Source organism: Oncorhynchus mykiss, chromosome 5 (assembly GCF_057628025.1).
Source record: "Oncorhynchus mykiss isolate SJ-2025 chromosome 5, ASM5762802v1, whole genome shotgun sequence".
Taxonomy (NCBI): domain Eukaryota; kingdom Metazoa; phylum Chordata; class Actinopteri; order Salmoniformes; family Salmonidae; genus Oncorhynchus; species Oncorhynchus mykiss.
In genome coordinates, this window is record NC_143026.1 from 31,140,400 (window position 1) to 31,152,771 (window position 12,372).

The 12,372-nt window shown below is 42.2% G+C and overlaps 1 protein-coding gene across 3 annotated transcripts in view; it reads left to right on the forward strand.

The window, feature by feature from the left end:
* Positions 1 to 543: 543 nt before the first annotated feature.
* Positions 544 to 12,372, forward strand: part of LOC110522910 (pappalysin-1) — a 112,246-nt gene continuing 100,417 nt past the window's right edge. For 2 of the 3 annotated variants that reach the window (XM_090234495.1, XM_090234496.1), the window contains exons 1-3: positions 544 to 823; positions 926 to 1,792; positions 10,121 to 11,222. In XM_090234495.1, coding sequence (XP_090090621.1) covers positions 1,402 to 1,792; positions 10,121 to 11,222 — 1,493 coding nt within the window. In that variant the 5' untranslated portion in view covers positions 544 to 823; positions 926 to 1,401. Of the gene's footprint in view, positions 824 to 925; positions 1,793 to 10,120; positions 11,223 to 12,372 lie in introns of those variants that run through there. The other variant, XM_090234497.1, reaches the window with a different exon arrangement.

Below are 12,372 nucleotides of genomic sequence, written 5' to 3' on the forward strand. Positions count from 1 at the left end.
GGTGCTTAGTTTACAATTACAATGCCGTTTTGCTGGTGGAAGTGCTGAACATCAAATGGTCAGTTCTACGGTTTTGTTTTAGTTAACCTAATGCACAGTCTTTTACTACAGACATGGAAGGTTACAGTACGAGTGGGATATTAAACTGGAATTATAGATGTAATGTTTTTGGATGGCTTTGTTGTGCAATTATCAAATCCGACTTCAGCCTCCTGGCCTACTCTTGAAAGAAAATTTTCCAATCCTGGGTGGTTGCACAATTTCATTGATTACTGCTGAACATTTAAGAGTTAAGACATGACATCCAACTTTGGTTTCATATATTTTAAATAGGAAATCGTGTAGGGATGGTATCTGCATCAACTGCATCAACTGCATCAACTGCATCAAGAGAATTGTTTGATGGCTTGTCACTTACCAGTCTAAGTCCTCTTGTTTTGCCTCAGAATCAGTGAAAGTGTAGAAAATGTGTTAGATTGTTTGAATTGTAGCCACTAGAGGGATACACATACGCTTTCCAAACTCAGTAAACCCCGTCCCATCACAATGTGCCATGGAAAAATGGAATTGCAGTGAGTACCTGTGACTTCCCACTTCGGCTAAAAAAAAAACACAGCCCGGAACATTCGAAACATCAGTTGCTCACTCTTAAAAAGACTTTCCGAGTAATTGCTCTTAAAGCAGACGCCCAGTGCTGGCTCTCTCTCTCCATGTGTCTCTCTGTTTCAGGCAAAGCAATGAGGATCGCAATGCTTATTACTTCTGCAGCTCTCTCTCGCTTTACAAGATGATGTTGTGCATTTCAACTTTTGAAAATCAAAAAGCAAGTCGAGGAATTTTTCTTTATTAATAAAATAATGACAGGTCGGTTTATTTTCACTTATTTGGAATTTTAATATGTGGCATTTTGTATACTGTTTTGCAGGTGGGATAAGAAAACAACAAAACGGTATGACAAGCGTTTGGCGGACAATTGTGGGTTTCTGCGAGTAACTCATACAATCCAAGGAGTGATGGGGGGCACCATCAACCTCATCCCCCTCTCTGATTGAGAACTTATTAGTCATCCCTTTGGTTTAATGAGACATATTGAAAAGACACCGTGGAACATATGCATGAATCAAATATTCCTGTGTTCATTGAATCTCTCCAGAAGAGTCTTACTTTTACATGGGCAAGGAAAGGGGGTCGTGGCTTAACATTATAAAGGGTGACATTACAGTATGCTTCATGGGTTTATTTAGACTGAATCTACGGTTTGACAAGCCGCTGTAAAGAAAAAAACAAAACAAAGCGAAACTCGGGAAGAGCATTGTGGACCTACGAATTTTAGCCTATATTTATCAAATTTATTTCTATTCATTGCTCTTTTTAAAAGTGGTACCACCTCTTCTCCTGAAAATGAAACTTTGGACTTTTCCCTGGCTGCTTTGCCTGGTGATACTCATCTTATGTTTTGGATCAGAGTGCGGGACTGTCCGGAGAAAGGGGAGATCCAAAAGAGACTTGGTGCGTATCAGGGAGGCGAGAGCCACCTTTCCAGGGGCTTGTGCCACACGCCTGCCCCGGGGCAAACGCTCATTGCCCGGCTTGGAACGACGTGTACCTCGCCAGCGCCGGCGCTCCTCCCAGGCGGAGGAGAACTCTCCAGGTCGGGGGAAAGCTGTTTATTTTACCGGCAGGGGTGACCAACTTCGGCTTAAGCCGGGCGTGGAGATACCGAGAGGGAATTTTACGCTGGAGATGTGGATCAAACCAGAAGGAGGTCAACGATCTCCTACGGTGATTGCAGGTAGCCTACACAACTGTCACAGTTCACAAATTAATGAAGGAATGGTTTTATTAGTCTTATGCGACCTAAAACTCAACAGCATATTTAAAAGTTTAGTGTGAAATCTGTATATTGTATTAAAACGCACACATGAAGCAATAAAGTAGGCTATGTTAGTAAACCAAATGAAAGTCATAACTCACCTTTAGCTTTGTAGGCTATTATTATATAATTGTTTAGATCAAACCATGCACGGTTGTCACAGTAAAACAACATGCACTCATAAGTGAGTTGAGAGTGAGTTAATTTCAGAACTGATCCGCGCCAATGATGTAATGCCTTGAAAATAGCAGTATCAGAAATGTTATTCTAGGTTATTCATACAGTATGTGTATAAAATCCATTCATTACAACGAGGACCTCTGTAGTAATATAACCTGTAAACGAAAATCGTATCTGAGTGATCATACCCAAGTATATGCATGCATAAGCATATACTTGGGTATGATAATTCAGATACGATTTTCGTTCACAGGTGAAATTACTACAGAGTTCCTCATTGTAATGAATGGATTTTATACACACACTGTTTGAATAACCTGGTATATTTTTTGAAAATGTCCTTCTATGAACTTTCATGCATAAAATGACTCAAAATATTGGTTATAGCAATTGTAGATAAGCTAGCCTATTTTAAGGTTGTTCGATATTGGCATTTATACTGCATCACTTGATTGACAGGTGATGTCATCGTGCGTAGAAATTGTGTTATTTATGAGGCGTCTGGCTATTTTAAACTATGATGTAATGCTAGAAACGTTGAATTCGTGGGCACGTCACAGCAGGCAAAGGGGGAGAGTGAGAGAAATATGTTTTATTCTGAAGTGACTAGAGAGCACTGTGCGTGCCGCAAATCCAAAATGCTTCCTAATCGACACTTCTGGATTGGCTGTGGAGGTTACGAGACCGGAATAGAGCCGCGGAGTGGCGCGCTATGAGCGTCCGAGATCCCTCAAACCCAGCCGCAGACATAGGCTATGCGCGTAACATTAGGTGACTCTAACTTTGACACAATTAACATTAGGTGACGCTAACATTGACGAAATTAAAATCCTCTAATAGATTGGGGGGTCTTGGCAGTACAGTCTATAGATTGTAATATGTGGTTTAAGCGTTGTAAAGTGATAGGAGGGAGAAAGTAGCCTGCTTCATCCACGCACAACGCACCTTGTGAATGTTATGTGAGTCGTCTCGGATATCCGAGACCTTGCGCAACGTAAACTAGGCAACGGAACACGGTAGCCTACATTGCCGGAAAGAACACGTCTGTAGAGACAATTGTGTGAGCGAGCACAGAACATTATTGAGAAGACACCGAGCTGGCAAAACTGTTTCATGTTATTCTGAAATCCACAATGCCAAATCTTTGACGGCATTTCTTTCAAATGTAGGTCTATGTACTGTTTATATATTTCAGTGTCTGTGCCACTGCTTCTGATGTAGATTGGAATGAGATTCGATCCCATGGGCTGCCAACAGGGAGCGTAGCAAACAACTGACTGCTTGTGTGCAGATGCGTACTATTGTAGTTTACCCCTTGTGAGGCACTTACCCTTGAGAAGGGAGGGTTTCACGCACACAGACACACACACTTCTGCTAAGGCAATCTTGATTAATGTGTTGTTTAGCATAGTATGTTTATTATGATAGACCTGTTATTGTACTTAGTGAAGGCCTCTCATGGACTGAGACACACATACTGTATATTCTGGTCTACTGTACCATCCCTGTTTTTGCGTGTACGTGTGTTCTGTATTTGTGTCTGGATGTGTGGTCACCCCAGCTTTTCCCAAACGTGGTCCTTGGGACCACAAGGGATGCACATTTAGATTTTTGCCCCAACACTACACAGCTGATCCAAAGCTTGATGACTAGTTGATTATTTGAATCAGCTGTGTAGTGAAAGGGTAAACCAAAACGTGCACCCCTTGCCTCCCAGAGGACCAAGTTTGGGAAACACTGGTCTAGCCACTGGACACACTGGTTGAGTCAATGTTGTTTCCACATCATTTCAATTAAATGACGTTGAACCAACTTGGAAGAGAAGTTGAATTGAAGGCTGTGCCCAGTGGGTAGGAGTAGAGCTGGGACAATAAACCACAAATTATTAACACCGACCACTTATTGCAAACATTTTGCTGATATCGTTCATTACGATAAATAACCTATACTGGAGACATGTAAAGTTTTAAATTAAATGTTAGCTAGTATGGGTGATTGTTGATGGGACAATTGATAGCTACAATATTTCAAGTCGTAGTAGCAGTAGTTTTAAGGGTAATATGTAAAAAAAATAATAATAATACATTATGAACTTAGTGTTCAATTTATCATTATAGTGATAATTCAGTCAATTTATCGGGATATAGATTTTTGCCCATATTGTCCTGGTCTATTAGCTACGCTCTTAGCTACACTCTTTGGCTATCCCCCCAGGAGAACCCTTTTTGGCTCGAAGTAGAACTCTTTTGTGTTCCACGTAGAACTACATGGATCTCAAAGGGTTCTACCTGGAATCAAAAGGGTTCTACGTGGAACTATAAAGGGTTCTCCTATGGGGACAGCCAAAGAACCCTTTCAGGTTCTAGAGAACACCTTGTTTTCTCAGAGTGTAGGTTTGGTCTGGGGTTGGGGGCAGCCTAAGCCAGACCCTTATTAAATTCTCTCTAGGCATTTCAACTCGTTGGGGAATCTGTTGAGAGCTTTGTGATTCAGATGAATGTCTTAGCCCGACGGAGTAATGTTATATCACTTATATTCAAATCAAATCACATTTTATTTGTAATATGCCGAATACAACAGGTGTAGACTTTACTGTGAAATGCTTACTTAAGAGCCCTTTCACAACAATGCATATTAACCTCATACTTGTCTTAGCCTATCCTATGCATGTCATTTTATTGTTTGTTTTCATAACATTAAGATTAGTGTGTTTGGGAAAAGACCCTTGTAATAATAAAAAATACAAATAAAATCCCAATCGACAAATATTATAATGCCTAATCTTTTAAATCCAACAATCCCAGGCCTAAAGCAGTCTCATCCTGTAGTTTTGACCCGGGCTTGTTTTCTACAGCTGTTTCACCCTAGTTGTTTTTACCCTGTTTTTTATCACTGTCACTGCTTTTTGATTGAGTGTGTCAACTCACCGTTTGATAATTGAGGGGAGACGAGTAGTACAGTAGTGTGGTATATACTCAGTGTTTACCATACAACACACACAGGGAGACCTCTGAGTGTGACCAAAGTGACTGGCGGAGGACCAGAGATAACTCCTGTAAAAATGTGTCTGTGATTCCTTTCTGGTCTTTATTGACTCTACAGCCCAAAACCAGGGCTAGTAGAATACTTCATGAAGTCCTAGTCCAAACCACTTTCACAGCCAGCCAGGTGTTCCAGGACTCAGGAACCAACATGTTGCATTGCTGACATATGTAGGGCCCACGATGTATGTATGTTGCATTGCTGACATGTGTACAGTATGAAATGTACTCAGTAATATCTGTTTGTTTGTGGTAGCTACTATGTAACATTTTCTCTGAGACACACATAGAGGCATTCATTCATGATGGGCACTTGCCAGGATAACTCACTGCCTATTGACATGAGGAGATGTGCCCGCTGTCTGCTTACTGGTATCAATCAGTAAGAACAGCTGGGGATTTTAAACTGACCTGTATGACACACACACACACACACTTTGTCATTTGTAATGCAGATGTGGCCAATGGAACTGCAGGAGAATGATTCCAGCAGAACAACAAGATTCAGGACCATGAACAGCGCTGACAAAATGAGCATGCGCAAACAGGAAGTAGAAAGGACCACCCAAAAATAAGGGAAAAAGGAAGCCAGGGTAGATTCCATGGTAGCAGTAATGGAATAGCTCAGTGTTGCGATTTCATTGGATTGATTTGCGCACTCGCTCAAACACGAGCAAACCCTATACCAACACCAGTCACTGAGCAGCCTTTAATTTTAGAAACAAGGACGATGGTTTTTGCTTTAGCGTAGACACTTTGAGCTAACCCTCCAGTCCAAAAAATGTGAGGAGCCCCTGTAACTTCCCTTCTCCGTATTGTGACATGTTGACATGTGGTTACAATTGGTGTCCCGCTTTTGAAAGATACATAAAGATGGTCTTTAAAGAGGAAGGGGACACTCAAACTGTAATTTAACTTGACTGAATGCTGCCATGTGCTTTACATCCTCATGGCAGTTCATGTCACACATGTTCCCTGTCCTAATGTGAGATGACTTTTACATCTGACCTTTTGCCCTTTTACCAGGTCATGAATGCATGTCCCGCATCAGAGAAAGGAAAATGCAAGACAGTGGATCAGAGTTTCTCTTCCATGACCAGCTGTAGACAATAAATGCCTGTGTTGGCAGATGCATCAGCAGTGATGCACTAGTGCTATGCAGGTTTTAGTTGTGAGATGATATATAACTAATAACCAATGACATATAACATCTAAGATGACATATAACATCTAAGAAGACATATAACATCTAAGACATAAAACATCTAAGAATACATATAACATCTAAGATGACAAAAAACCTCCAAGAAGACATAACATCTAAGAAGACATATAACATTAAGACATATAACATATAATATCTAAGACATATAACATCTAAGAAGACATAAAACATCTAAGAAGTCTTATAACGTCTAAGAAGACATATAACATCTAAGATGTCATATAACATCTAAGAAATACAACATCAATGACATAGCATCTAAGAAGACATATAACATCCGAGACATATAACATCTATGACATAGCATCTAAGAAGACATATAACATCCGAGACATATAACATCTATGACATATAACATCTAAGATGACATAACTACTTTGGTTAAATGTCAACATTTTGACATACTGTATTTCTAATGAGATAGCTGAGTATTGAACTTGAATAGCCAGATTTCTAGTTATATAATACATTTGAGGAAAGCCACAGGGCATACAGCAAAAGGTTACGTGTAGTCTCTTGATTTCAGACTTTAGGTAGATGAGCTTTGGTGTTTCTGTTGAGATAATCTAAGGCTGGAAAATTATAAATGTAATTTCCCCCAAGATGTCTTTTACTGTATAGGTTTGCCACAAAATCATTTGCATATTACACAATTCTCTTTTGAATCATTAAACGTAATGGGAAGGTTTCAAGTTAATTACATTGTTGAAAAATGTCTCCAGTTAGTTATAGAGCAAAATGAAATTGACTTGTAATTGACTGTCATTTGAATATTTAATTGAAACCCCGACTGGAGCCAGGTGCTGTTAGGAATTGTGTTTAGAGTCTAAGGATCAATGTACATTCCCAACATGTCAAGTACACGGTGTGGCGGTCACTTGGGGCGGCAGGGTAGCTTAGTGGTTAGCGTGTTGGACTAGTAACCGAAAGGTTCCTGGATTGAATCCCTGAGCTGACGAGGTACAAATCTGTTGTTCTGCCCCTGAACAAGGCAGTTAACCCACTGTTCCTAGGCCATCATTGGAAATAAGAATTTGCTCTTAACTGACTTGCCTAGTTAAATAAATACAAAAAATAAAACTTCACTTTGTCTGAATGCAATGTCCCTTTCCCTGACTTTCAGAGCCAGAACAGTTCAAAAGCACACACAATGGGCTAGCCTCCATTGTTCCCTCTCTCCCTGCTTTTCATCAGATTTCTCTGATGTTTGTTTTCTTTTTTTTGTACCTGAGTGTGTTATCCTTGGGGGAAGACAAATGGCAAGTGCAAGCAAGGTCGCCCTCTAAACTGACATGAATGGTTTTTAGCCTTAGTTTCAGTGTGTGTATGCAAATACCTGTGCGTGTGTGTGCATGTGTGTGTCCGTGCATGCGTGCATGTGTGTGCCCCATCTAAACACAGAGCAGGTTGGGTCTGGAAAAGTGTACTATGTTAGATTAATTGAGCATGGCAGAATTATGACAGCTGTTTACACTAGAAGCCCAACACACATTTTAACATACCTTTTAGCCTTGAGTGCACTAGCTGACAGATGGAGGAGTTTTTCCTTCCACTGTAGTGGAAACACTGAGGATGTCACACTAAATACGGCTGACCTTGACATTGAACCCCACCAAGCTCTTTGAATGGCTTGGCCATTAGAATATCCCCCTTTCAGACAATGATGACATCCTTCTACTTAATGTGCATCATGTTAAAGGGAGTGAAGACACTGATCGGATTTTAATCAGCATGATCATATTCATTCATTGAGGAACTGTGGGCTCCCGAGTGGCGCAGCGTGCTAAGGTACTGCATCTCTGTGCTTGAGGTGTCACTACAGACCCTATTTCGATTCCAGGCTGTGTCTTAACCGGCTGTGATTGGGAGGCCCATAGGGCGGCGCACAATTGGCTCAGCGTTGCCCAGATTAGGGCTGTCATTGTAAATAGGAAGTTGTTCTTAACTAACTTTCCAAGTTAAATAAAAAAAAAGTCCTATGTAGACGGAGTAACAACGATGGGTTGGGGATTGCATTGGATACTCCTACCTGGTTCACATTGTATGAAGAAGTCCTGAAACCAGCTTGGGTCTCTTTATTGCGTTATGTGGACTGGGAAGGAATGGAGATTGAACCTTTATTTAACTTGGCAAGTCAGTTAAGAACAAATTCTTATTTACAATGACAGCCCACACCGGCCCTATGGGACTCCCAATCACAGCAGGATGGGATACAGCCTGGATTTGAATCAGGGACTGTAGTGATGCCTCTTACACTGGGATGTAGTGCCTTAGACCGCTGCACCACTTGGGAGCTGCTTTCCCTCGTGTTTGTACACGTGACTAATGTATGCCCCTGGCAGTGGTGGTCCCCAAAATATTTTGTGAGCACATGGATTCCCTCATGCTTGATGGGCTCTGCTACGCATGTCAGTGTGCTCTGGTGTATAGGCGTATACACATGAACTGTTCACACATGTATGCACTCATGAACACAACACAACACACACACACACACACACACACACACACACACACACACACACACACACACACTAAACATAAACATTTAGCATTCAGAGATCCCCTGGGAAGTGAAAACACATTACCACACTGAACTTGACATACTGTATGCTTTCCAAGTGCAACAGGAAAAAGGTGTTTTGGTGCCTCTAGCGTAACAAGGGTTTTGCATGAAACTACATCTTCTGGTTCCCCAAAATGTTAAAATGGCCTCATATTCATGAAATATTCATTGTAAGAGTCTATGGGTCTCCCCAAGCTAAATACTGCATGCACCTTAACTCAATTTCCAGGACATTTTTCTGATGCTATCTTCAAATGTATAATTTTAGTACATCTACGACATAATCTGTACCTTGTTAATGCCTACATCTGATGAATGAGAGAATGTGATTACGTGACACACATGCATTTGATGTTTTGTTGGATGAATTATAAGACAAACTTTACAGTAGAGTGTCTACATTTTACTGTTCATTGTACTGTTTCATTTAAAAATATGTCAAATGAACAGTAAATTGGATAAGGGTGACTCGAGGCAGACCTCCTAGGTTGATGATGTTCAGGAGACAAAGCGGTGAAGCCCCTGAGACTAAACTTTAAAAATGTTATTAACTGAGAATACAAATGCTGGCTCCCAGTGCTGCTCAGTGTTGACTAACATCTGCTCTTTCTCTCTGTCCCAGAGGTGATCAGTGAACTATCCAACGCTCTGGCTCTTTCTCCCTCTCTCTCTTTCTATCTGGATTGTGTTGTTCGCTTTTAATTGAAGTTGCACTATGTAACCTTTTGGGTGACCTGGCCAAATTCATATAGAAATGTGAGTTATAGATCTATCATTCTACTTGAAAGCAAGTCTAAGAAGGGGTAGATCTGTGTGCTATTTCTATGCTTCCTGTTCTTTTGTTTTTGCCTCTTTTACTTTCGGTTTTGTACACCAGCTTCAAACAGCTGAAACAACAATTATTATTTTTTTGGTTATGGAATATATATTTCACAGCTGTTTAGATGGTACAATTCTCTACACTATACAAGCTTATTTTGTAACGTAACTGAAATTTGGCAAACTATTAGAGTTTTAGCAACCAGGAAATGGTGGAGCGATTTCTGCATAGTGCAACCTTAATTGAAGGTGTCTCTTAGGTAACGTACTAAAGAACATCTGAAAGTCAAAGCTTCATTTTCTCTCTTTTTTTCTCTCTTTCTATCCTTCTATTCTCTGTCTCTCTCAATCTTTCTTTCTTACCATGTCTCTCTATCTCATGTTAACTGACTCTCTCGCTCTCTGCTTTCTCCCAGGTCTGTATGATAAGTGTTTCTATGCCTCCAGCGACCGGGGCTGGCTGCTGGGCATCCGGGCGGTCAGTGAGCAGGGCAACTGCGACCCACGCTTCTTCTTCTCCTTAAAGACGGACCGTGCCCACAAAGTCACCTCCATCCACTCCAATGGCCAATACCTGCCCAACACCTGGGCCCACCTGGCAGTAACCTACGACGGCCTCTACATGAAACTCTACGTCAACGGCGCCCAGGTGGGTGTTAGCCGGGAACAGTCGGGCAACGTCTTCAGCTATCTAACCAAGAAGTGCAAGGTGCTGATGGTGGGCGGGAACGCTCTGAACCACAACTACCGTGGGGCTGTGGAGAGGGTAAATCTGTGGAGGGAGGCTCGGGGACAGAGGCAGATAATCAGGGATATGCAGGGTCACGAGGATCCTCAAGATGCACCTCAGCTGGTGATCCGGGAGACCTTTGAGCACCCTGCCAGAAAGTGGCTGACTGTGAAGGATGGCAGCTTCCCCCAGCAAGAGGAGGGTAGCAGCAGCAGGGTGGGACAGGCTGAAGGGGTAGGAGGAAGTGGAAGTGGAGGGTCCTTGGATACCACCCTGGAACCCCCAACCTGTGGTCAAACTATCTGCGATAACGTGGAAGTGGTGACCAACTACAACCGCACCTGGACCTTCCGGAAACCCAAGACGATGCGATACCGTGTGGTCAACGTATGGGACGATGCTGGGCACAGGCCCACTGTCATGCCTCATCAGATCCAACTGCAACACCAGGACCTCAACAAGGCCTTCGCTGTCTACAACATCACCTGGGAGTTGAGCGTCCACAACGTCACCAACTCCTCCCTGCGCAACCGTCTGGTCCTGGCCAACTGTGACATCAGCAAAGTGGGCGACGAGGCATGTGACCCAGAATGCAACCACACACTGACAGGCTTCGACGCAGGCGACTGTAAGAGGCACCGCAGCCGATGCCCCGAGTACAAGCAGGGCAACGGGGTGTGCGACCCCGAGTGTAACTGGGACAACTTCTTCTACGACAACGGAGACTGCTGTAACCCCAATGTGACGGATGTGACCAAGACCTGCTTCAACCGCTCCTCTCCACACAGGTCAGCTCTCTGTCTGTGCTTTTATCTCTGCTTCATGAGTCCTAAACGAAGATATAGCTTGGTGTTCAATTTTAAGAGTTTCTCACAGATCATGAATTGATGTCAATGAGAGATTTGCATAGGCATTTGAAACAGATGTTCAAGACAGCTGAGGGCCAGAATTAGCGCCAAAATCTCACAAATCATACATTGATGTCAAATGGAGAGTTTCATATCCATTTGATATGCATCGTCAATTTAGGATTTGTCAGGGTCTAGTCAACAGTTTTGTGTCAGAAAATTGTTCAAGAAAAAGTCATTGTAAGTACAATCAAGTATTATATACACTGAGTGCACAAAACAGTAGAAACACCTGTTCTTTCCATGACGTAGACTAACCAGGTGAATCCAGGTGAAAGCTATGATTCCTAGACTGACCAGGTGAATCCAGGTGAAAGCTATGATTCCTAGACTGACCAGGTGAATCCAGGTGAAAGCTATGATTCCTAGACTAACCAGGTGAATCCAGGTGAAAGCTATGATTCCTAGACTGACCAGGTGAATCCAGGTGAAAGCTATGATTCCTAGACTGACCAGGTGAATCCAGGTGAAAGCTATGATTCCTAGACTAACCAGGTGAATCCAGGTGAAAGCTATGATTCCTAGACTAACCAGGTGAATCCAGGTGAAAGCTATGATTCCTAGACTGACCAGGTGAATCCAGGTGAAAGCTATGATTCCTAGACTGATCAGGTGAATCCAGGTGAAAGCTATGATTCCTAGACTGACCAGGTGAATCCAGGTGAAAGCTATGATTCCTAGACTGACCAGGTGAATCCAGGTGAAAGCTATGATTCCTAGACTGACCAGGTGAATCCAGGTGAAAGCTATGATTCCTAGACTGACCAGGTGAATTCAGGTGAAAGCTATGATTCCTAGACTAACCAGGTGAATCCAGGTGAAAGCTATGATTCCTAGACTGACCAGGTGAATCCAGGTGAAAGCTATGATTCCTTTTTGATGTCACTTGTTAAATCTACTTAAATCAGTGTAGATGAAGGGGATTAGACAGGTTAAGGGAGGATTTTTGAGCCTTGAGGCATGGATTGTGTATGTGTGCCATTCAGAGGGTGAATGGGCAAGACAAAAGATTGAAATGCTTTTGAACAGG